A 24,165-nucleotide genomic window follows, 5' to 3' on the forward strand; every position below is an offset into this window, starting at 1 on the left:
TATAGAAGACTTGGGCTAACTACAAACAACTGTGACTGCAAAAAAATATTGCAGTGCATTAAGGGATGCAGTACAGTATTTTGGAAGTCCCATTTGTCTTCACATTAGCCCAAGTTTGGAATGTTCTGATAAAATTATATCTATTACGCCACTTAAGTCTAAAAGGAATGCTCCTGTTCAGGATTCTGGTCTTGTAGTGCTGTTCAGGCCTCCCAGGACAGGGTGTGGGAAGGAATAAAAGACACCTTTTTTTTCACTGACCTTAGCTGCCACCTTCAAACTTATAATTTAAAAGTTACTTTTTATCGCTGCTGAATCATGCCTGTATAATACCAGGGAGGAGTTTTAATTTTGTGCCCTAAACCCTAATTCTTCCCCCAGCCATCCAGTTAACTTTGTTTTCAACCCCTAACATCATATGTCTTCACTCAGCCATAGATGATCAGTAGATCCACATAAGTCTACTTGACTTCTGGCTCCTCTAGACTTTTTTTTAAACTCCCCCAGGAACAAAACTGACAAAACTCCAGGAAATCTCAGGATTTTAGCATAGCTGTGATTGTACAGTAGCATGTTTCCTCACCAGCCAGAGGTAAAGACAGAAGCTCCTCCCTTTGGTGTTCATTGTGAACCTACAAGTTTGTCTATCACTGATGCAATGAATATGGACTTGAGCACGCTCTGGGAGAGAGCGGAGGACAGGAAGGCCTGGCATGCTATGGTCCATGGGGTCACGAAGAGTCGGACACGACTGAACAACAACAAAGTTTGTCTATAGGTAATACGGTGAGTTTTCTTTATAAGCTCAATTGCCATCAATATTCTGTAAATCCTCGTAGGCCATTCTGCTGTTAAAAAATATATATATTTTTGCCCATTTGCTTCCAAAATGATAACTGGTTAAGCACCAAAGTTCATTTATTAGGAAGAATATATTGTAAAACACACATTATCATTCAAAGAGCAATTGTCAAGTACGGATTGGTCTGAATACAACAAAATACATTTATAGTGGCTTCCTCCACAATTTTTAAAGAAGGTTGCATTAGTGTTGAGTTTCCTAGATACCTAGTTTTTTTAAATACAGATTAAATCTACCAAACAAATTAGCTGTAAGAATTTGAGTAAGTTTTCAAGAAATAGAAAGTTTTAACATACAAGCTTATATTCACAGGTTACACAAAAGGAAAAAGTAGCAGCTTTTTAGTATATTAATAGTACAACCCTATGTGTCTACTTAGAAGTAAGCCCGACTAAGTTCAGTGGGACCTATTCCCAGATAAGTGTGTATAGGGTTGCAGGCTAAGTTGCTGTGCAAGATGTGTGGCAGCCACCCAGCAGTAGCTGTGGTACATTGCTGGGTGAAGTTTTGTATCATTTTATCCCTAGGAGGTCAATCTTGAACAGTCAATTTAGTCCAAAATGCTAGTTCATGGAGGTATTCTGCTTCTCACGCTGGAAGACATGAAGCTGCCTCCTTTTTAAGGAAACAAGTTCAAGTGCTTCTGTGTTTCTCCATTTTAATATAAACTAGGTGGATGTAGCATTACTGATTTCACTCTGTCATCCGATAAGTTTCCTGAGAAAAGACAGGTGTCAACTCCATTTTATTTTGCCTCGTAGATATCAGCATGCCTCCGAATCAAGTTGAATTTGCCACTAGGATCAGGAATGTACCATTTTTCCCAAATATCTGCATACGATGCTGTCCTTCCCCAGGGTTTGAAGTGCCCATTCCAATGGAGCAGCTTGGCAGCTTTCACAAACTCTGGTGAATATCTTTTGCCAGCACTCGAACCTTGGAATTGAACGACAAAAACAGTGAATTCCGATTTCTATCCTGCCTTCTCTCAAAAGATTTAGGCCGACTTACAATCTTAAAAACTAGTGAGTCACATAATCAAAGTTCCTAGCAGAATCTGTATTTTTCAGCTTTTTTCAGTCATTTTTGGACAGGTTGAATAGCTTTATCATTAGGAATATCTTTCCTGTCCCCACCCGACCCCTAAAATTAGGCCAGTTGAGAGGTTATAGCAGGGAGTCCTGAATGGTCAGCATTAAGGTATATCTAGAAATGCCTCCTGAAGCAGCCACTAAGTGCATATTCACATACAACACTAACATTTCAAATAAGCCATTTTATAACAAGGTCAAGCTTTTAAATATGTAGAAAAGAGATCAGAGAGCGACCCTCTCAGGAGGTAAGTCAGTAGTTTCATTAAAGGATCTCTGAAAATGGTGGTGGTGGTGATGGAGAAAACAAGCACAGCCCCAGCCATGTCAATCAAACTAGCTTCAGTTTGGCAACAGCGTAATTAGTGTCAGGTTTTTTTCCCCTATACTTACCAAGATGGCGCACGTTCCACATAGGATCAATGTTTGAATGCTGCTTGTAAAATACAATGAGCAGAGGGGGTGTGGTGAAACTGCCTGCAAGAGTCCTACTGTATATCTCCTCTCTAGTCAGAGATTTAAAAAAAGAAAAATTAACCAGGTGAAGACACAACATGGATAACGTTTTAAGTAGATAAATACTTATCTATGAATGGGAAAGAATGATTCTATGTTAATCAAATTATTCTATTCATGAACAGAGTGTTTGTACAACTTTTTTAAATAAATACTTTCTTGCTAATGGACTTGGCCACTGCACAGCATAAAAAACCGTCACTTTGGGCTATGAGCCAGAAAAATAAAAGAATCTTGAGTGCTAGCACAGCACAGCTAAGAAAGTCAACTGGCTGAAGTCTCGCCTTTGCCATGAAGGCCACCTAGGGAGAGGGGTGGGGGAGCAGTGAGAACATCCCTCTCCAGCTATCTGCAATAGGAGGATAATACTGACCTATCCTAAAGAGTTGTGGTAAGAATTACTGAGAATGTGAATTGCCCCCAAAGTGCAACATCACTAGTATTTCCTGCTCAAAGCATATCAGACAGGATAGATGCAGAGGAAAGAGCCTGACAAAGCACGGCTACCCAGTAGCAGAAGGTATGGCATTGGCTCATGAAATTCTTTGAAGTAGTTCGTCAAGAGAAAGAACTGGAAGGAGGAAAGTAGCTTAGAGGTCTGAGGTAAGGAGTCTGAAGTAAAAGACAACAGAACTGAAAAACTTTCACACTCAGGACTAAGAGCTTGAAGTTGATGTGGAAAGTGGCATGCAGTCAGTGCAAAGTTAAGACGAGGCATGGGTACAGTGGCAGACACAAGGCTGATTTTAGCAGTGGTCCAGATCTGGGATGACAAGTACAGAAAAGGATTATCAGCAACATGAGCCATACATTTGGCCATTCATCACTCTTCCCTTCCCCTACTCCGGAGTGTTAAGCTCAAAACCGAACATACGCACACAACATTAAGTGCCATCCATTTCTCCAACTGCTTAGTGACATTCTGAAGTTTCCATTCAGTCAGATTTGCAACAAAGACACCCGGATTGAAAGAGCAGGTGCTTGCTTTCATGGATAGCTTCCGAACTGTTTCTTTTTTATAATCAAGAAATCCAATGTAATTATACTGAAAAGTAAAAAAGAAATTGGGTTTCAGCTACAACTTCAAACACCTCCTAGCAAAAAACTTCCTTTGTCACATGTCTTCTCTCTAGGCTGAAAACCAAAACATTTTTAATCAAAAGATGAAAGAGAACCCATATTCTAAAAGGCTTAGGCCTAGTATAATGGAGGGAGCAATCCTATGGCCGCTAAACAGTGGCTAGACAGCCATAGGATATGTTGTTTTCCAGGAACTGACCTCGGAGACTGCACTCCAAGGTTGTTTCCTGGAGAACCAACCTCCGCACACTTCTGTGCTGCCTCGGAGGCAGTGTGGAACAGCCCCAGCCTCCATGCTCGCAAAAGGAGTGCGGAGCGGCCGAAAAGGGGCATGCCTGGGGGCGTTCCAGGGTGGAAAGGGCATAAATGCCTGTATGACATATCCAATGTATTGTACAGCAGCCTCCCCCCGCCTCCCCCACACAGCTCTCCTGTGGCTAGACAGCCGCAGTCGGCTGCCTAGCCAAAAATGCAGGGCAGGAGAAGCGCAGAGGGAACAATCTCCTCTGTGCTTCTCCTGCCCTGCTTTGGATAGGTGGTCACCTATCTGGATAGGATTGCGCCCTAAATGTTATCTGGTTGTGTGGTTGTTGTTTAAGTTATTAGTTTGCAGGTACCATCAATAACTGTACTGAAGCAAGGCAAAGTAATTACAAAAGCTGGTTAGCTGCTTTATAATTTAACACTTTACTTATGGCCTTCTGTCCTATTGCCCATTCCTTGTAGACAAAGAAAAGATTAAGGCTCCCTTCCTATCCAGCAGATAGTCCTGGAAAGTGGGGAACTTACAGTTACTCAAAGATAGTCTGCTTCCCCCTTCCTGCCTGTTCAAGTATGCAAGCGACAGCTATCATATCCTTAGCATATTGAACAGATGTTACTTGCTGGTGAACAGGAAGTTGAAGCATTGCTTCTGATGAACGTAAGGTAGAAATGGATCTCCTCGGGACATGTAGGATAAAACCCCAGTTCCCAGTATCCTAATAAGAGTTCAAGGCACTCCAGTACTGTTGCCTTTGCATACAGAAGGTATATGCTTTCACTGTTTCAAGAAAATGATTTCGGCTACTGACCAATATGGACTAGAATTATGAAGAATGCTAACAGAAAGCTAAAGCTCCCAGCTCTAAAACTCAAGCGAAATATGAATGCTTAGCCTCATTCAATGTCTAGGCAACTGCAAAGCCATAAAGCATCCCTGCAAACTTTGAAATCAAGAATGCAACCACAAGAGTAGAGGCAACGTCTAAAAAACTGGGGCCTGTGATATTCATTCTTCTTTTAGAATCGTTTGCACCTGGTTTCCTGCTCCACGGACTGCAAACTTATTTGAGGTAGAGTCACAATCATCCGAGAATGCAGCTGCATGGCCCTGTTGCAGTGGGGTGTTGTAAAGTTCAAGAATATCATCTGAAAATGCAACCCAAGCAAAAACAAACTCATAGTCAAAAGACATTCTCCCAAGTATTCTTTTTGCAAGCGTGTCTTGCACAACCCTTTCCAACACTCAGATCTACATGCAGGAAATTACTCCAAATCAATGCCACTAAAATGAAAAACATAAAAGAATCAAAGTAGTTCTGCCTGTCAAAGGAGGCTCAGGATAAATGTTTCTTGAACAAAAGCTTCCTGTGCCACATAGCAAACTGAAGGGAATTTCTAAAGCAGCTTGTGATATACTATGGCAGCCTTTCCAACCTGGTGCCCTCCAGATGTTTCAGACTAGAGCTCCCAGCATTCCTAACCTCTGGCCATGTTGGCAAGGGCTGATGGGGGTTCAAAACATCTGAAGGGCACCAGATTGGGCAAGGCTGTGCTATGGGCATGTGATGTTCGAAGAAGAAACATTGAGAATCTCATTGGATAACTCATACCAAGGGTTGTACCTAAAGTAGCTCTTTGGATCCCACCCATAATCTTGCCCCCAATAATTTCATTTAATTCAAAATGGGGCTTTATTTTCATATATGTAATATAAATAAATGTGCAATAATAAAGAACACTGTAAAGAACACTGTAAAAACCTGAATATGGTTTTGGCTTGTGCAAGTTAATTTCAGCTACAAATTTTATTACCTAAATGTCTGGCATACTTTAAAGAAGCTGCATCTCAGTCTCTAATGCTGGTAAGAATCTAGTGATATTTGGAGCTCAAATTGGGATGTGTAGCTCAATGCAATTTCATATTTCAAGTTATGAAATACAGAGAATCAATGGCTGCATCTCTTAAAAAGCCATTTCAGTTACATGAAATATCTTCTCTCATACCACTATGAAGATGCTTTATTACTGTTTCTCAAATCTAAACATCTATGCTGTTGTATCTACCTGCATAATCTGTTTTGGATCATACATCATGGTTCTGCCAGCAGAGGGATACCACTAGCGGAACAGGACTTCCGCATCCTCTCATGCCCAGTGCATGCTGCTTCCACTTTGCACAATCAATCTCCAATTGGAGTTGTCTGCAATGTGCAAACCCAAACATTACGGGATATTCATGGGTTAAACAACCCACAGTTAACCTATGATTATTTTGGGCCAACTGGAGGTTGATTATGCAAAGCAGAAATGGCACGCACTGCCATAATTAATTAACCCACAATTTGGCGCTGTTACATGTGAACAGGCCCAATGTCATACCTTACAACTTGGTTGGTACACGCTCAGTTGACTGTGTTCACATGTAATGCTAAACCACAGTTTAGTGCTACATGCATAAGCAGGAAGGAGCCATGCAAAGCACACTCTGAGCTTTCCTTTCCTCCTCCTGCATATACAGGATGAGGGGAAAAAACAGGACTCAATTTCACTTTAGAAAAGGGATAGGGAACATGTGGCCCTCCAGATGTTGAACTATAACTCCCATCATCCCTCATCATTGGCTGTGCTAGCTGAAGCTGATGGGAGTTGCAATCCAACATAATCTGGAAGGCCACATGTTCCCCACCCCACCCTTTTGAACCTATAGTTTGAAGTTGGCTTGGTTTGTAATTGAATATAGTTTATTTTAAACCATGATTCACACATAAAAGACAATCCAGGAATCAGCTAAAGTGGAACAGAATCCTGATTTATTTATCCTATCAGCTGCAAGGCAGGAGGAAGAGGGAGGTAAATGTGCATGAGCCCAAGGCTTCCTCAAACATAGCATTGTAAACCATGGCTTAGTGTTATGTGTGAACCGCCCCACTAAGTCAGTGGTCATGCTGGCAGGGGATGATGGAAGTTGTGGTCCAACACATCTGGAGGGCACCAGGTTGGGAAGGCTACACTAAATATTTATTTGATAGCTTAAGTATTAGGATTACTACAGAAAGATAAATTAAAATGTCAGTACAAGTTATAGGAGTTGTTATACTTTCCTTAAGTGATATAGAATTGTTCTTGTTTCCTCAAGACACAGTTATCTATAGAAAGATCATTTCCATGTCTTAAAGTCCTTGCAGGAAGAAAACTTCCCATACCTTGCACAATCACATCATCATCCAAATAAATGGCCTTTTCTGCATTAGGGACCCAATTAGGCAGGTAGAACCTTGCAAAGGTTAGCTAGATATAAACAAACAAAAAGAATGAAAGGAAACTGACATGTCAAGTATTAAGTAGTTTCCTAGTAACAATATGTCTTGATTATACCTTCCCAATCACCAACAAGGTTATAGTAAAACAATTTGCTGAAACAAAATTGTTGGTGTAATTTCCAAATGTGTTTATCAGAGCCATCCCAACTTAATTAGATAAATACCATAGGATCAAGAACACTAATCACAGCAATAGTTATAGGTCAGATTTTTCAGGGTCCTAATATCTAAGCATATATTTACTCAAATGATCAGCAATCTGCAAGCAACTTATACTTAAAATATAATTCAGCACTAGTACTCACAGGTTTTATGGAATCTGGCATTTCTGAGTCAACCTGCACTTTTCCATCCAGTATATGAGGGTCGAAATCCAAAATTCGGTATTTCACATTTTTCAGACTTGTTTTACTAAGCCATGACCTGCATAGGAAAGACAGCAGGAAACATCAAAGCTTATTGAAAAATTAGGATACATGTCTTCCCGTGATTGTTGGGAAGTGCAATAAACTGAACAAGTCCATAAGAACAGAACATTAGGAATACTCTAGATTCAGACGGCCTCCAGAAGATTGCAGAGTTGTCCAGAAATATGGCTGAACAAGTAAGTGGCATCAGTGTGGTAAAGGAAAGGTTCAATGCAGTGCTTTAAATGCCAAATGTATCCCTAAACATCCATCATCAAGGCAGCGGCAGGCCTAAAGTCTCCCTACCAAGGATTAAGGCAGTGGTTCCAAAACTTGGGTCCCCAGATGTTACTGGACTACAACTCCCATCATCCCTGACCGTCAGCCATGCTGACTGGAGATGGGGTTGTAGAACAACATCTGAGGACCCAAGGGAAACCCCTGGATTAAGGGGATGTGTGCATACTAGTGCCTAAACATTTGCATGGCTCAGGTGGGGGTCACAGCTCAAAATGTATCATGCAGACTTGAAACTGTGACACTGCAAAACCATGTTTTAGTTTAAGTTCTGGTCTTTATGAGGCACTTTAATAACACAATCTTAAATAAACTTCAACTGTAAGTGCTGTTTTTAAATCTAATTTGCAGAGTCATACATGTAAGCCTTATGAGGCTTGGCAATGTTGTACCACAACACCAAGATATATATTTTGGAAAGAAACGTAATGGAATGTCCTATAACTGCTCATGAGTTCAAGTTTGACTATATATTAAATATTCTGACAATATGAGTATTTGGAGTTTTTAAAATTTATCTTGGTGATTTTTACCCTGCCTTTCTATGCAAAATGGCTAACAGCATAATATATGATTATTTTTTGTTATTAATAACAATGACAATAATAGATACGTTGTCTGTTCATATGCTTTCTGTTTATATATTTTTATGTAAAAGGTTTTTGTACTTTGTATCATGTATTTTAATGGTTTTTAATTTTTGTGAACTGCCCAGAGCGCTTTGGCTATGGGGCAGTATAGAAATACAATGGATGAATGAATGAAATGAACATTGAACTTTGACACCAAAGTCTCCTTCTGCATTATTAACTTTCAGCCTCAGTTTCTCATCTATAAAATGGGAATATCAATGTTCCTTCTCAGATGGTGGTTCTAAGGTCAAATAAGATAAGGACACTGAGCAGTATCCAATGGGGATACTGAGCTCCTGTTGCACCAGTGGAACGCACTGCTTGTGTAACTGGAAGTTAGCTCTTTGTAAAGGAATCCCGAAAACGAGTGGAAACACTCACCTCCATATCAGGACAGGGCAGCGGAGCTTCTTTCTGCAAGCTCTGCTGACCTGCCCTATTCCAAAAATGAGTATTTCTGCTGCTCTTGAGTTGCTTTAACAACCGCTAGCTCCCTGTTGCACTAGCGGTAGGTCCTGTTGGCACACGGACAGCACAGGACACTGCCCATTATGTAAAGCTAAATAAAGTAAGTAGGATACTAGGTAGCACGAGCGTGAGCTGGATTTCAACAAAAAATTGCCACCTTTTCCTGATTCAGATTTTCACAACTAATAGGGATGGATTTCATCATGGGTTGATTGGCTTACAATGGGTTAGTTACAGACATAAGGCTCTGGAGCAGGGGCAGACAACTTGTGGCCCTCCAGACTGCCATTGGCTGTGCTGGATATGCTGGGAGTTGTAGGCCAAATAATCTGGAAGGCCACAAGTTGCCCACCCCTGCTCTAGAGGATTCAAAGAGGATTCTCTTGCACTATAATATTGGGGCAAGAGCCTGAATTTCTAACCCCAAAGTAGGGATTAAGTGAACTGGTTATTGTTTTGTTTTTCAGTTTAACTAATAGATGTGGCTAGACAAGGTCCATTCATGAGGAAAGTTTAATTTTCAATATTGTACAAAGATAGGTCCTGTAATGTGATAACAGTGAGCAGTATTTCCAGGAGTAACTCTCTGAATTGTCCCTTCTTAGTGACACCTGTTTCTCTACAATTATATGTAACCAATTTGCTGCTCATGTCAAATATTGCGCACACCTACAATCTTACAAGGCAATGAGGTGGGTTTCCTCAAACAGGCAGTTGTTCGACTCTTATCTGTAATTACTCCTTGAAAAGAGTAAAGGACTGACAGACAGAGAGAGGAACACGTTTGTGGGCAACAAAATTCCACAAGCATACTTTACCTCAAGTGGTCCACTGTGTCATTCAATGTTACAATGTGGAAAGCCACATTGGACTTGGTGTTTTGCTGAATACTGTTCATAGCTGCAATTACACCACCAAGCCTGCCATCAGATGCTGTAATGACCACAGGAATTTCCTTGTCATTTTGGCCTTCTGTTAACCTTTGAGGAGCCTCAGGTATAAAATCTATTGGTTGGAGTCCTAATGGACTTGAATCTGCAGGACAATGGCACGGCATATCACATTAGATAAACAACATTATGGGCATGGTCATAAGAACATAAGAAGAGCCCTGCTGGACTAGACCCAAGGGCTACCTAGTCCAGCATTCTGTTCCCACAGTAGCCATCCAGATGCCCCAATGGGAAGCCCACAAGCAGGACATGAAAGCAATAGCATCCTCCCACTCGTGTTCCCCAGCAACAGGTACTGAGAAGCACCCAATGTCAATCATTTTTAAGGCCTGTTGATTTCAGCGAGAAAGTTAAGTCCATGCTTAATTCTCTTTTATCTAAGATTTCACTACTTAACATTGACTGGATCACACTTTATATATATTTTTACACATTTCCTTTATTTCTTCAACCACTTCCATTGGACTACTAGAAAGCTATTTTAACAGATTTTCAATCAAATCTTTTCTCTCTTCTCAATGATGTGGTGATGACCTGATTAAAGTTACTCCCAGACAAGAAGACTGTTAAGATCTTTGGACTAATTAAAATCAAGTTTGATATGAAAGCTATACTTTAAATGATGTAACATTTCTGTGTGGCTATATTAGCCAAGGTAAAAGGTGGAGTTCCAACTACATTTCAGAACTCATGTTTCACCAGTAATAAATAAGAAGCCCACCAGGCAGGCACTATTTTTCTTTTAGCAATCCCTGGCATGTTGTTAGTGACATATGTTAAGTAACAATAAAAACAGGGAATTATTAGGATCTAATAGTAGAGTAGATAAGTGTTTTCATTAAGTACAGTTCAAAACTGGAACAAAAGTGCATGAAAAGTGCCTGCCATGAAATATGTATTTCGCACAGAAAAAGTTTTTGCAAAAATAACTTTATTAACACAATGATTTGTTTCCTACCAAATAAACAGGATTACTGGAACACAGACTTACTAAAATAAAAAGGCATCATACCTGATAATTCCCCTTTCAAGAGGTCACTGAGACCTAGTATGTTGTGATGCAGCACTAGCAAAAATATAACAACAACAAGTACTAGGATGAAAATATTTACTGAAACGGAAGAAAGAAAAAGATGGTTAACATAATAATGGCCAAGTATATCTTGAGTATTTGAATTTAAAACTGTTTTAAAAAATGCAGTTTAGGGAAAAATACCTTTTCTGAATGACATTTCCTCAGTTTGTTCTGGATTAAATTTGAGCCTCTTCAAAAGTCTACAGAAACACAACAGAGAACCTCTACAACAGAACCATTCCACAAACTTGAAAAATATGATAACTGATAAGGTATTTTAATAGAAAAAGTACTATTACGTGTAATGAATAAAGATTTCAAGTAAGTATCTAAGTAGGTTTGGGGAAATGGAGGCCTGGGGGGAAACAACTCAGAAAAATGGGAGGGGTAGCGAATTGTTGTTTTAAACACTTCCCCCCTTTTTCCCCCAGGGATTTTTGAAAATTTGGGGGGGGGGGTTCCTCCAAAATTTGTCTGGGTTTTTTCTATGTTTTTTCCCAAGCTTTCACATCTCTACCTAGGATTCTACGATGTGCACAACAAGCATGATAAACATTTTGAGGTGTAATTTCCAAGCTATCTTTTCCATAACAGTTTGCCAGCTCATTCCACTTACTTACTTGGATGCTGAAAGCTACTCCCATGTTTTAGATCCTCAATTCTCTTTCTATAATTAGAGTGTCCACTCCCAAACTGATACAAATACAAAGCAATTTTGTCTACGAAGCAGGCTGCAATCTGATCTGAGAGAGAAGACTTGGCTTTAGACATCTCATCCAAGTTTAACATAACCCTTCATTTCCTACCATATTTTTACTGTATGGCATTTTGCACAAACACCAAGGTAGGAATTGTCATTGCTGCCACAGCACTGCCTTCTTTAAAACATATGCTGCAATCTGTCGGTTTCCATGTGATTGAACACCACCTGCTTTCTACACTTCTGCCTCTGCTACTCTGTAAACCAGGGTGATGCACACCAATGAAAATGTAGGTGAAGACTGTGAGCAATCTTCTCAGTGAACAATCTGCTATTCCATGGTAAAAGTAGTCATCAATAAATGAAAAGGTAGTATTTTCCTACATTATGAATTGTAGGAATATGAGGTGTACAGAGTAAAAAATAACAACCACTTCTGGGATGAAAATTTGGGTAGGCTGAGGTAGTTAATAGATCAGCCTATAGGTCACAAGCTACAATCTGGGGCAATACCACTGGTGTTTAATGAAGCTACTCCTGTGTAGATTAACTACTGGCTGAAACCAAGACTATAATTTTATTCACATGCCACTAACATAATTGGTGTTATAATTGTCCCTCGTGCAGGGACAAATTGATTGACTGCACTCAGTCTATAAATTCCACCAGTCTTGGAAGTTCACATTTTAATATACATTCACCTTCTCTCAAAAAAAGTAATTGTCCAATTTTGGAATTGCCATCAAACCAACACAGCTAGATGCAAGTGAAACAGATTCAGTTATTCAGCAGGTATGTAACTGTTTTGCACTGCTGTTGGGCTTACCATTTTATTCACCTACACACCTGGCATAAGTGAATAAACCTTTCTAGACACAGGACCCACTTTTAACCCCAACCTACAACATGTAATTTGTTTAATCTCATGTATTATTTTTACCTTTACTCTGCCTAATTCTGTCCTCATCTCTTTCCACCATCCACTTTGTTTCTCCCCATCGCTGGTACAGCCCACTGCAGGTAAAGTCAGCTATGGATTACAACCCACCAGTTAAAAACCAACTACCTATTCCCTCCAAAACGGAGCAGCATGTCTTGTTTGCCTACCAGTCATTAGCTAAGGAAGGCTGGCCAGCTGACTGATACGCTCCACATATGAGAAGAAAAGAGATGAATAACAAGAATAAGCCATTATGCTTATTACTTATGATGCCTCTCCAGGGCAGATAACACACGCGGTGCGGTAAGCAGACAGGGAGGAGCAGATAAGTTCCTTCTGTCTATTTGCACAGGTCTTACTTGCCTGCATGAAAAAAGAGACCCTCCTGTTGCTCTTATCCCTTCGCAGGCTCTTGGCAGCCACGAGCGAGATGCCAACTCAACAGCAGCAGCAAGTTGTCAGCCGCTGGAGCATAAGAGGGTGGCTTTCATAGCGCCTGATCGCAAAAAATAAATAAATGCATAAATAGGCGGGTTCGCACAGTTTTGTGTAAAGCCGCCCGTTAACCCCAAGTTCTTATCCACGGCTACACGCAAACTCTGGCCGTGGTCAAGAACAAAGCATGGGCAGGCGCACGCTAGACGCTCGGCACTGCTAAGGCCCCTTCTGACCCGGGGGAGGGGGTCCTAGTGCTCCTCGCGCGCCTGTTGTCATGGAGACGCAGGCAAGCGCTCCACAGGCCGCAGAAAAGCCTCTCCGTGTCCTAAAGGGCGGCCGGTCGCCGGGCGAGAGGCGGAGAACTCAGCTCGGGGAACACGCTCGTTTATGTGGAGGCCTGAGCAGAGGAACCAGGCCTCTCCGCACTCTTCCCGCCCGAGCTGCCCCGGAAGTCCAAGCGCCATGAGGCGACGCAAGAAAGCGTCGATTCCGGCGAGCTCGGTAGCGCCCGCCTTGCGGCTCAGAGCTGCCTCAGCGAGTGAGCCGGAAGCGCCGTTCGACTCCTCTTCGCTCGGCTCTTCCGCCACGGACGCCAATTCGCAGGGCGACCCTTTTCAGCTGCCCGCGAGCGGGATTCCTCCAGGCAGGGCAGAGGAACCCCCGTTGGCCTCGGCCTCCGCTTTGCAGCCCGAGCCCCAAGAGCTGCCGCCGCCGCCTTTCCCCCTGGACGGCGGCCACGGATCCCGAAGCTTGGCCTTCCAGCCGGACATCATGCTCAGCATATTCCGCTCCATCCCCACACAGATGGTAAGGGCTTTGGGCCGGGGGGGATGCGGGCGCCTTCGTGAAGGCGCTGGAATTGCATCGCTCTCGCTTGCAGGGCCCCATTAATAAGGAGAGCAGAGCCTTCCTCTCTGCTTTCAAGTCGGGCAGGAAGTGGTAGGGCGCCTAGACACGGGATAGAGAACTACCTGACTTCCTACGACAATAAAGCAGACGTGTCCTAAGCAGAGCAGATGATCCGATATCCGTGCTAAGCGACAAAATGGAGACCGTTCTCTGCTCAGCCAGGGGCTTATAGGAAAAATTAGGATCAGAACTCTTGCCCTCATCATCCTTAGCTCATTCACTGATTGTTGTCTTAAGATTAAAGCCCAGTCTCTAGTGACTTCTACTCAGAAGTCCTCTTTATTGTAGTGGGACTTTTTACATTAGTGTAATTCCATAGGCAACATACATGTAAAACAAGTGTAATAATATACTACAGTCAAGTTTGACAATGAAATCCAAAACTGGGACACAAGAATGAAACAATTGTCAAGAGGTAATTTAACACAAAGAGCTAAAATAATATTGAAAGACTATTGAAGATGTTTCATTGATGTGTTTAAAAGGCCTGGAAGAATAAAAAGGACATGAATGTACTCTCTGGGAGTGTTCCACAAAGGCCCTCTCCCCCAAAGCTATCCTCTGTACTTCAGATTGTGGGGGTGCTCTGACAAGAGCTTCCATACATGTGAGAACTGGTGCTCCTCCAGGGTCAAAGATTTATAGGTCAAAAGCAGCAGTTCCAGGTACAGTGTGTTGAGGACTGCAGTCTTGAGCCACAATCAATGGGCCTCTACAGCTTTATTTAGGAGTAAATTCCAAATTGGGTTCAATGGGACTTTGTCTCAAGTAGGCACATATAAGACTTACCCTAGTTTAAATGAGTTGGACATAACATGAATAGAATAACTATGCTATGTTTTTCTCCATTACCACTATGGGCTTGTGCAGACAGGCCCTTGGCTTTAAATGCACTTGGATATTTTATTAGTATCTAAAGCACTTCATAAAATTATTTTTTACCATACCAGTTAGAGAGTACATTCTTTGCATTTTAGGCTAATAATCATTGTAGTAGTTCAAGAGTGCGATGTTAACATAAATACAATAGGGGTACTCCAGTAAGAAAAGTAAAGCACTGAGGATTGTTCCCTGTTAAATAAGCCATATGAAAGCCACCAAGAAATGCTTGGCTGTGATGTGGATACACTGCTCACTATGGTGATGTGGATCTCTTTAATGCAGAGTCTCTGGGCCAACACACCACATTTCTGGCTATTTGGAAACATTTTTGGAAGCCTCCACTTGTTTTGTAGTGTATAATACTCATTGGAGGACAGTTAACAATTCTTCAGAATAATAACAAAGTGAAGCCATGAAAACATCACTTGAAACTAGCATCTGAACTATCCTACAAAAGCTGCTACAGCCATTATGGCAGAAACAGGATTGTTTTCCTGTCATACAAGGCAGAGATATCCTGCTCTGCTCCTAGTTAGGCAAAACTACTTGTTAAACCTACTGTCAAAACCTGCAAGATGCAGGACTACATCCTTACTTAGGGACATCCACAGTTAGCTGGCACTAAAGATGCCACAAAGGAGTAAATTGTGATCTGACTCTATGCCTATCCCCCACCAGTGCTGTGTAAATACATTGCATGACACTTGTGTGCTGTGGCAGAGATGAGGACAAGCAGAAGTGCAACAGGATCAGTAGCTGCCACACTAAGGCTAGGGGTGGGTCCTTGCACTGGTATTGAAGTGTACTCTGACAGCACAGTGTAGGATCTGGCAATAAACTTCATTCTTTATTCTCTTCCTCCCCCCGTTTATCTTTAAATTGAATAGCAACACCCATTTGTTAAGATCTCTTCACTTAAGAGTCCTCAAGCTTGTTTGATTTAAACTAATTTTCAGTTTGTTATTGCAGTATTTTTCCTTCTTACTGCACTATCAGAAGTGCTTATTGTCTGTCTGTGCTACTATTCCAAAAACTACTAGACTCACTGGCGTCGAGGGAAGTGGAAATGCTATCAGATCTTTTCTTTTTCCACAGGACTACAAAGGCCAAAAACTAGCAGAGCAGATTTTTCAAGGAATCATTCTTTTCTCTGCTGTAAGTATAATGAAATCAAAATGCTATCTACTATGTATAAAGTGAAGCATACATAACACTACAAGTGCAGCTCAGAAAGTCCCACTGTGTTCGGGGATTACACTCTAGTAGCTGTTTAGAATTGCAAGCAGATGGAGCAATCCTATGGGGATAGGCGGCCACCTCCAAACTGCACAGCAGGAGGAGTGCGGAGGGTATCATTTACTCCATGCTCCAGCCACCCTGCATTTGCAGCCAGTTGGCCAACTTCAGCTGTCTAACCGCGGATATCAGAGCATGGGTTGGGGAGGCTGGATGACACACAGAAAGTGTCATACCGGCACTTCTGCACTCCCCGCCCCCAGGAATGCCCCCTTTGGCCCACTCCACACTGCTCTTATGAGCAGCGAGTATGGGGACGATCCTACGAGGGGAGAGGGGATGGGGAGGCAGTTCTCTGGGAACCAACCCTGGAGCACAGGCTCTGAGGGCGGTTCTCAGAAACCAACCAATCCTATGGCCATGTAGCCACTGTCGAGCGGCGATAGGATTGCGCCCCTAATCTAGCATATTTAAGCCAAGTTGATGATTGTTGTGTGTTCTTATACATCAGGGTAGGTAGGCAACATGGTGACCACGTGACCACGAATGCACTCCCAGACACCTTTCTAAGCACCCACCAAGGTGCCCTACCACTCCACATTTTAAAGAAGTTCACATACTTTCTTACCAGCAGCTGGGATTACTGTGAACTAATTTCTCCTGGTGCTGAAAACTGAGTTCAAAATTTAAGGTATTGGGGATCAGACCCCACCTTTGCCTTGTGGGCAAAGTTACTTGTCCTTTGCCATGCCTCGCATGGCAGCTATTTTGTGGCAGTGCCCAGGACAGTTTCTCAAATTGCCAAAAGAGCCCATTACCCCCAAAAGGTTGCCTTCCCCTATTATGTTTACACTGAAGTAAGCCCTACAAAGATAAATGGAACTTACTCCCTAGTAAGTGTGGTTACAACTTCAGCCTTAAGCAGTTTAAGATAGAAGACAAGTAATGTAAATAAAGATCTCTTTTCAAAGTAACACTAGATCAGAGTCACCAGTACAACTCAAAGCATGGTTTTAAGTATTCTGATTTTTATGTTTATATTTTATGTGACTTGGTTTCGGAGTTCTTGTGATTGGAACTCAGAGGAGGGGGGAAAGCAATTTAGTTCATCCCTCCTTCCCCGAAAAGCTGTTCTGGAGGGTTGAGGACTGTGTGGAACATTGTGGAGGGCTGCAGGGGCAATAGGCAGAAACTGCCTTCTCCAGCAGAAGCCTCCACTCAATCTCAGTCCCTTCCATTCTCAGAAAGAACAAATTGGATCCAAACCTGTATGTTTATATTTTAATGTGGCTTGAGCCACACAGTCTAAAAGTCCAAATGAGTGGCAGTTAAGAGGCTGATGCTATCCTGTTGTCAATTCCTAACACTAACCTCCTAAATTATTTCAGCTGCTACAGTGCTCCCTTTTAAACACTGTCACATTGGATCTGGGGAGTAGCCTATAATTTTCTTTGACCAATTTTAATTGTTTCTTGTAGGTAATTGGCTTTATTTATGGGTACATCACTGAACAGTTTGGCTGGACAGTTTACATAGTAATGGCTGGATTTGCTTTATCATGCCTGGTAAGAACATGACTTTTTATAGCAAACAATATATACAGTGTAGCCAAGATAACAAATCCTTTGAAGGCTGTGGTAGATTACAGCCATAATGCAAGCACACACGATGCAAAATGAATACAAGTTGTTTCTTTGGACAATGTACTACAGTGCTTTTAATCTGTGCAATACCATTGCCTTGATCATTCTGTTTTAGTTTTCCTTTGAGATTTCCATTGATCCTGCTCTTATTCTCCACATTTGAAATAAATGCACTATAAGCATGGAAGCACTGCTCCAAAAGATTCCTTTTAGCTTTAGCTTGCTTTGTACCTATTCTTAAAGTTGAAGTCTAGCCCAAGCTCTAGTCTTTATAAAAACTTCGTCCAACAAAGAAAAAATCTGAGTTTTCTTAGAAGTGTCTTCTGTTACAGCTCACACTCCCTCCATGGCCCATATACCGTCGCAACCCTCTGAAGTGGCTACCTGTCCAGGAATCGGCAACAGATGATAAGAAGCCAGCAGACAGAAAAGTAAAAAGGCACCTTAAAAATTGAAAAACTACGTATCTTGTATCATTTTCTGTCATTAAATTTGGTTTAAAATCTATTACTTTTCTTCCTTTACTTGGCTTGTTATTTAATTGAATCTGACAGTATTCCAAAATGGGCTCCGCAGTTTGAGAGTGAGTTATAATAAATATGGAGTTATTGACTACAGCAGCCTGGAACTCAGGTAGCACTCTATTTATTTTATTTTCATTGCTGTTAAATACTACAGTAGCTGCATTAGGCGGAGATGTTGCTTAGGACATAATATTCTAGTCCAGAATCTGTCTCTCCAGCAGTAGCCAACCTGATGTCCTGGGAAGATCTCAAGGAGGGTTATAATAATAATCTTGCTCCTGCACCTAGTAATTAGAAGTACACTGTCTCTGAACATGGAAACCAAATTTTCACCTACTTTATGATATACAGATCTAGTTCTTTAAAGCAACTTGTTAGAGGCCACTGTAACATCCTGTGGTGAATAATTCTGAACCTGTGTTGAATGAGCTGTTTTTGTTTTGAATATGATGAACACATTCAAAATTTTCCAAAAGAGCAGCAATGTTAGTCTGTTGCAGCAAAAACAACAAAGTCTTATCGCACATTAAAGACTAATGAATTTATTATGGCATAAGCTTTCATGGACTACGGTCCACCTCATCAGATGAATGAAGTGTTATCCTGAGTGCCAGTTACATATATGTATGGTTGAAATAGACAATTGTAAATAGTCCGGAAACCAGTAGTAGTACATTTCAACCTACCAGGACACTAAGCTTAAGGTGGACATCCTTGAACAAAGGAAAACTCCCCTGTGAAACTGCTGTTATAATATAAGGGAATTCAATTCTGTCACCTGTGGCTTCAAATGCATCTGATGATGTGGAATATATGATCCAGGAAAGCTTACGCCACATTAAACCTGTTAGCCTTGCCGGTACCAGAAGCGTTGGTTGTTTTTATATTGTTAATACATTTCCTAAACCATTGGACAGACTATGAATGTAAAAACAGGGATAAAAGAATGGCCTACTTTATAGCAAACCCTATAAAGGGTACAAACCCTGAATTTGCACAAAGCAGTAAGCCAGAATCTTACTGGTTCATGGGCTGCCTGCTTGTGCACACAGTCCTATTGCTGCCACTATGCTCCTCCCCCTAGTGCAGGGGAGGTATTGGCCACATCCAATGACATATTCACCCCACCCATTTTGCCTTTATCCATGCTGAGAGAGACATGGAATTCCATACCTCTCTCAATATGGAGAAAAGGACTTGGCTGGTGCAGGGAGGAGCAGCCACCTCTCCCACCACTGTCTGAATCCCCAGCTTTATGCAAGTGTTGTCCCCATGGAGGTAATGCAGCCTCAACCAGCTCTGAGAAGAGCGGCCACTTCTTGCAGCATCTGTCAAGTCCCCCACTGCCCACATCCTCACTGTTATTTCAGATCAGAGGTAACAGCAGGGATTCCTTGGACGCCAAGCCCCGTCCCCTGAAGGTATCTAAGCAGTCATTTCCCCACCACCACCACACACTAGCAGGAGCAGCTAAACTAACCAGCAACTGAAAGCTGTCTTGTAAGGAATCCATCAGTACAGGAGTTATGTTTCATATGGCATACTAAGTTTTAATTTCTTGAGTAGTTTAGCTGCTCCCGCTGGTGGGAGGCACCAAAGAGGGTGTGAACAGGCTGTGTGTATGGTATTTCAGAATTCTCTGGCCTTCTGGCTTATTATTCTGTGTGAATGTGGCCAATCTATGTGAAAAGTGCCTCTGCTTTCTCAGCCCCCCACACCACACCCTACCTCATTCAGCTGTAAATAGAGTATGGATATTTAGATTTTATCAAACAGGACAAAAAAGGAGCCTAAAGAAAAGCAAGCAACGAACTGATTGTGTACGTACGTGTGCACGTGCACACACAGCTGTCCAAGGTTCAAAAAGGAACAGCCATCCTCTGGTTATGCTGTTACTAAGCTTGTAGCCAGACTGTCACTTGGCTTTACCTTTCCAGGAGTCCTTTAAGTCAAATCACTGCAGAATTTACTCTTACAAGAACTAAGGCCCTTATGTTTTTAGTATAGCTGAAGAAAATATTCATACGTATGCACAACTCCTTCCTTTGATATTCAACAGATGTAAACTAGATAGGTTTTTCCCCTAAGCAAAGAAAATACTTTGATCCAAGTTTCTTACTTATCAAAAGTTAGCTTCATGTTTTTAAAACTGAACCTTTACACAAAACACCACAGTGCATGGATTGAATCCAGCATTTATCTCCTGCAGGCAAAAGGGCCCTTTCAATCTGTGGGGAAGCTTCTGATCCAGAAGAGTATTTCTGCTGGTGGAATGGAGGATGATGCCACTTTTCTCCATTCCCCCCCCTTCCTCTGCAACTCCTTATTCTCCCTGAAAATCTACTCTGGGGGCTGGGGGACCCTCTGGAACACTGGGGAAAGTGGTACTAGAGGCTGCAGGAAAAGGGGGGAAAACAAAAATGGCCTCTTCCTCCCATCTTCCACCTGTAGGAGCATTCTGAGCATGCTAGTGCCTGAGGAATGAAATGCTGGATCCAACCCATTCAAAGTACCAGGGAGTTAGAGCAGCTTTGCCAGGTTTGTCCCAAAGGATAGTTTGACTCCCATCATTCTATACGCCCAATTTAAGATGGCATAAGAAAATGCAAGCAGGCCTCTGTATCAAGTAGGAACAGCTTCCTAGAAACTTTCCAGTTCAAAGATTTCTGCAACAGTTCATTGTACTTGGGTTTTATGTACATGGAAATTGGGGTTATACTGTTTTTAGAGACAGTTCTATGCTTGGGCTGCAGTCCTGCAGTCTGTTACCAACATGCAAGGCCCAGTGAAATTAGTGGAGTTACTTCTTTGTAACTGTATGCAAGATAGCACTATTAAAGATAATTGAAGATGTTTGAAATTTAAAAGGAATTTAGGATGTAAAAAAGCCAAAATATTTAGAAAGTGCTAGCTATCGTTTATATTTAAAAAAAACAAACATTTATCCAAACTTACCTTTAATAAACATGTGTTGCTATTTATAAACTAAAGAACCTGTACAAACAATAAAAATCAGTAGAGCAAAAATACTCCACAAATCATTGCATATAGGAAAATAAAAATCCATCAACTACAATGAATTGAATAAAGTTTTGCTCTTTCCTTCAGGAAGGAGTGCTTCATTCAATTGAGGTATCCATCAGAGCTTCACGTTTTCTTCCAAGAACTTTAAATGACGAGCCTTCATGCTGTAAGATGTGTATTTTTCTCCCATGAGCTCCCGCAAATACAGCTGTTCAGATTAAAAAAAAAAAAGTTTAGCTACCTTGTTCAAAACATGAATGCTTCTAATATGAAACATTTAGGATAAAATCAAATTGTGTCCCTTCGCTGAAGAAATGGCACAAGCAAAGCAGTTTCCTCCCCCATGCATCCCCCAATCTGTTTTGTAGGATTTGGGGACCATATAGAGCAGATTTGAGGGGTCCGGGGGCATGGTGGCAGGGCAAAGGAATGAAAAGTAAAGGTCTGTTGCATGAGTGTATGTCCTCATGCTATGTTAGATGTAGCCCTTAGGGGCTGCAATTATATGAGAGTTAGTGCCCTGTAATCCCACTGATTTCAGTAAATTTAGGCATGCCTCACATGAGTGTCCGCAGGAAGGGGCAAAGGGGGGCAGTCTTTAAAAGAGGAGGTAATCAGGCCACTCCTGAAAAACCCTAACCTGGACCCAGAGAACGGTAACAACTATAGGCTGGTGGCCAACATCCCCTTACTGGGCAAGGTGCTTGAGTGGGTGGTTGCAGGACAACTCCAGGCACTCTTGAATGAAAAGGATTATCTAGATCCATTTCAAGCGAGCTTCAGGCCTGGTTTTGGAATGGAAACTCCCTTGGTCACCCTGTGGGATGACCTCTACCAGGAGCAGGACAGGGGGAGTGGGACCCTGTTGATTCTCCTGGACCTCTCGGGGGCTTTCAATACCCAAGAAGACCATGGTATTCTTCTGGATAGGTTGTCTGGGTTGGGAGTAGGGATGGCGGAGAATTTCTCCCCGAAACTTCGGGGGGCCGAGCGCCAACGCGTTCGTTGAAAAATCCTTCAACCCCGCCTCCCGCACACACCCCCCCCGGGACGGGACTTACCTTCGCCGAATGTCCCTCCCGGCGGCGGGTTCGGCAGGTGTTCGAGCAGGGTGGGAGCGGCAGCCGGTCTTTCGACCGGCTGCCGCCGCCGCCATTGCAATAAAAGAAAAAAAAAAGCACCCCCTGATAGGCTACGTGATGATTAACATAGCCTATCACGGCTAGATTTGCAAAGTCAGCCGTGATAGACTACGTCAATCGTCACGTAGCCTATCACGGGTGACTTGAAAAAAAAAAAAAAGCGTACGGATAATGGCGGCCCCCATAGGGAGCCGCCATTCCCGTTCCTTATTTGGTCGCTGTAGTCTACGTAAAGATTTACGTAGACTACGGCAAAAATAAGGGCAACGCTATTATTTTTATGGGGGCAACGCTATTTATTTTTATTATTATGGGTAGCGTAGTGTATGATAACAGTACTGGACTACAACTGCAGAGTTATCCAGTCTCCTGGTGTGTTGGTTATTTTAGGGAAATTCAGGGGGAGTGAAGTTGACTGATGCAGCACTGCAATTTATTACGGTCTAGAGGGGGTTGCTGGAATGTATGTATGTGCATATAGCTTTAAGAGAATGTGCAAGTTTTAGTTCTTGCTGGAGGCCTGGTGGGGCCTCTCCCTCTATTTTAGTGCAGGCCTTGTTGGAGCTGAGACAGTATGCCACGCAGCTCCTCAGAAGTTGGTGTTTTCTCATGTATTGCAGCAATAATGAACATTCATTCATTACATTTATGCACTACTTTTCTTCCATTGTGGAACTCAAGGTGGCTACATGTGGTTCCCAGGTGGTCTCCCCTCCAAGCACTGACCAGACCCAGACCTGCTGGTCTTCAGCAAGGTGGCTGCCTTGTGTGCCTTATGGTCCTAGGTATGACCTAGGACCACTCTTCTGAAGGTACCTGAAGCTATTGTGTGCAGCCGCAGCCTAGGCTATTGTGTGTAGCCTAGGAGTGGACTGCAAGCTGAGCAAGTCACACCCCTCCCCCCATATTAGCCATGCCCTTCATGGTTGTAATGGCCCTTGGCCCAAGGGCCATTACAAAGGTGAAGGGAACCAAGGAAAGAATTGAGGTATTCAGCTGAAGGTGGAAAGACGCTGTCTGAACACCAGGTCTACCTATTGAGAAACAACAGAAGTAGATCTGGTATACGCATTTCTCAAAGTAGACGTGGTGCCCAGGCCTTGTCACTGCCCATTTACCAGATCTTTCAGAAATGGTGGACTTGTTCTTTGAAGCTGCCAGGACTTTTTTTAAATGTGCAACCATACACAAAATCCACAGTAGGGCAATACCTTCATTAGAACCAACCAAAATCCCCAAAATAGTGCAAGCGTCCAAGTTCTCTAGAACAGGAGTGGGAAGAAGGTAGATCTGGATCTACTGGTAGGTCTTTGGGCAATCTGCAGTAGATTGGCAAGGATTTCTGACAACCAATTGTTTAGCAATAGCAACAAAAAATAAATTTCCCCTACCCTAGATTATACAGCCGAAATGAAGAAAGCTTGGGGTAACCAGGAGTGGATTTTTGTGTGAAGGACTGTGAGCTCTGTTCAGTTCTGGTACTTAAAACAAGTTACCTGGCTCAGAATTCTCAAATGCTAAGTGAATGTCTTCTGCATCAAGCTCCAATTGGTGGATCTCAGGGTTCAAATGAAAAACAAAGTATATATCTTGCAAGAAATCCTTTCTGGTGGAAGAAACAAAGTCCAAAAATCTGGCCAGGTGTATGGCCATAATCTGCAGTTTAGATAGACCTAGTCTCAGAGTAGAGATATGCAGTTTGAATGAATTAGTCAGTGGTAGGTGTTGCAGATACCAGTTTACACCTAGCAATGCATTTTGG

At 42.2% G+C, this 24,165-nt stretch overlaps 3 protein-coding genes across 22 annotated transcripts in view; 1 reads left to right on the plus strand and 2 right to left on the minus strand.

The window, feature by feature from the left end:
* Positions 1-900: 900 nt before the first annotated feature.
* Positions 901-13,490, minus strand: GLT8D1 (glycosyltransferase 8 domain containing 1). 11 transcript variants are annotated; one of them, XM_084839771.1, is made up of 12 exons: positions 13,277-13,490; positions 12,969-13,101; positions 11,586-11,703; positions 11,107-11,165; positions 10,903-11,001; positions 9,756-9,972; positions 7,439-7,556; positions 7,017-7,101; positions 4,847-4,959; positions 3,348-3,514; positions 2,347-2,459; positions 901-1,798 (listed from the first exon to the last, which is right to left on the minus strand). In XM_084839771.1, the coding sequence occupies exons 4-12, from the start codon at positions 11,120-11,122 to the stop codon at positions 1,608-1,610; spliced, it is 1,119 nt and encodes a 372-aa protein (XP_084695897.1). In that variant the 5' UTR covers positions 11,123-11,165; positions 11,586-11,703; positions 12,969-13,101; positions 13,277-13,490; the 3' UTR covers positions 901-1,607. The 11 variants fall into 11 exon arrangements, with proteins under 11 accessions (XP_084695897.1, XP_084695895.1, XP_084695901.1 ...); XM_084839769.1 differs by having other exon boundaries at positions 11,586-11,708; XM_084839775.1 differs by lacking the exon at positions 11,586-11,703.
* Positions 13,297-20,088, plus strand: SPCS1 (signal peptidase complex subunit 1). Its single transcript, XM_084839776.1, has 4 exons — positions 13,297-13,850; positions 15,930-15,989; positions 17,549-17,635; positions 18,046-20,088. Exons 1-4 carry the CDS (start codon positions 13,431-13,433, stop codon positions 18,166-18,168), a joined length of 690 nt encoding a protein of 229 aa, XP_084695902.1. The 5' UTR covers positions 13,297-13,430; the 3' UTR covers positions 18,169-20,088.
* The window catches only part of NEK4 (NIMA related kinase 4), a 31,428-nt gene continuing 25,606 nt past the window's right edge, over positions 18,344-24,165 (minus strand). For 3 of the 10 annotated variants that reach the window (XM_084839758.1, XM_084839755.1, XM_084839752.1), the window contains one exon: positions 21,137-21,469. In XM_084839758.1, coding sequence (XP_084695884.1) covers positions 21,377-21,469 — 93 coding nt within the window. In that variant the 3' untranslated portion in view covers positions 21,137-21,376. Of the gene's footprint in view, positions 21,470-24,165 lie in introns of all 10 variants that reach the window. The other 7 variants (XM_084839759.1, XM_084839757.1, XM_084839760.1 and 4 more) reach the window with 5 other exon arrangements.

The sequence above is a fragment of the Heloderma suspectum genome, chromosome 2 (assembly GCF_057233095.1).
Source record: "Heloderma suspectum isolate Gila_16-S chromosome 2, 16-S_ref, whole genome shotgun sequence".
Lineage (NCBI taxonomy): Eukaryota > Metazoa > Chordata > Lepidosauria > Squamata > Helodermatidae > Heloderma > Heloderma suspectum.

Excerpts from the sequence above, each read along its gene's own strand:
- GLT8D1 (XM_084839765.1), bottom strand. The coding sequence starts at position 11,754 with ATGTTAAACTTGGATGAGATGTCTAAAGCCAAGTCTTCTCTCTCAGAT. Across the intron at positions 11,166-11,581 it reads AGCTTTCAGCATCCAAGTAA|ACTTTTGAAGAGGCTCAAAT; the intron begins GTAAGTGGAATG and ends GTGTTTCTGTAG. Across the intron at positions 3,515-4,846 it reads TCCGTGGAGCAGGAAACCAG|TATAATTACATTGGATTTCT; the intron begins GTGCAAACGATT and ends TTTACTTTTCAG.
- SPCS1 (XM_084839776.1), top strand. The coding sequence starts at position 13,431 with ATGTGGAGGCCTGAGCAGAGGAACCAGGCCTCTCCGCACTCTTCCCGC. Across the intron at positions 13,851-15,929 it reads GCTCCATCCCCACACAGATG|GACTACAAAGGCCAAAAACT; the intron begins GTAAGGGCTTTG and ends CTTTTTCCACAG. Across the intron at positions 17,636-18,045 it reads GATTTGCTTTATCATGCCTG|CTCACACTCCCTCCATGGCC; the intron begins GTAAGAACATGA and ends CTTCTGTTACAG.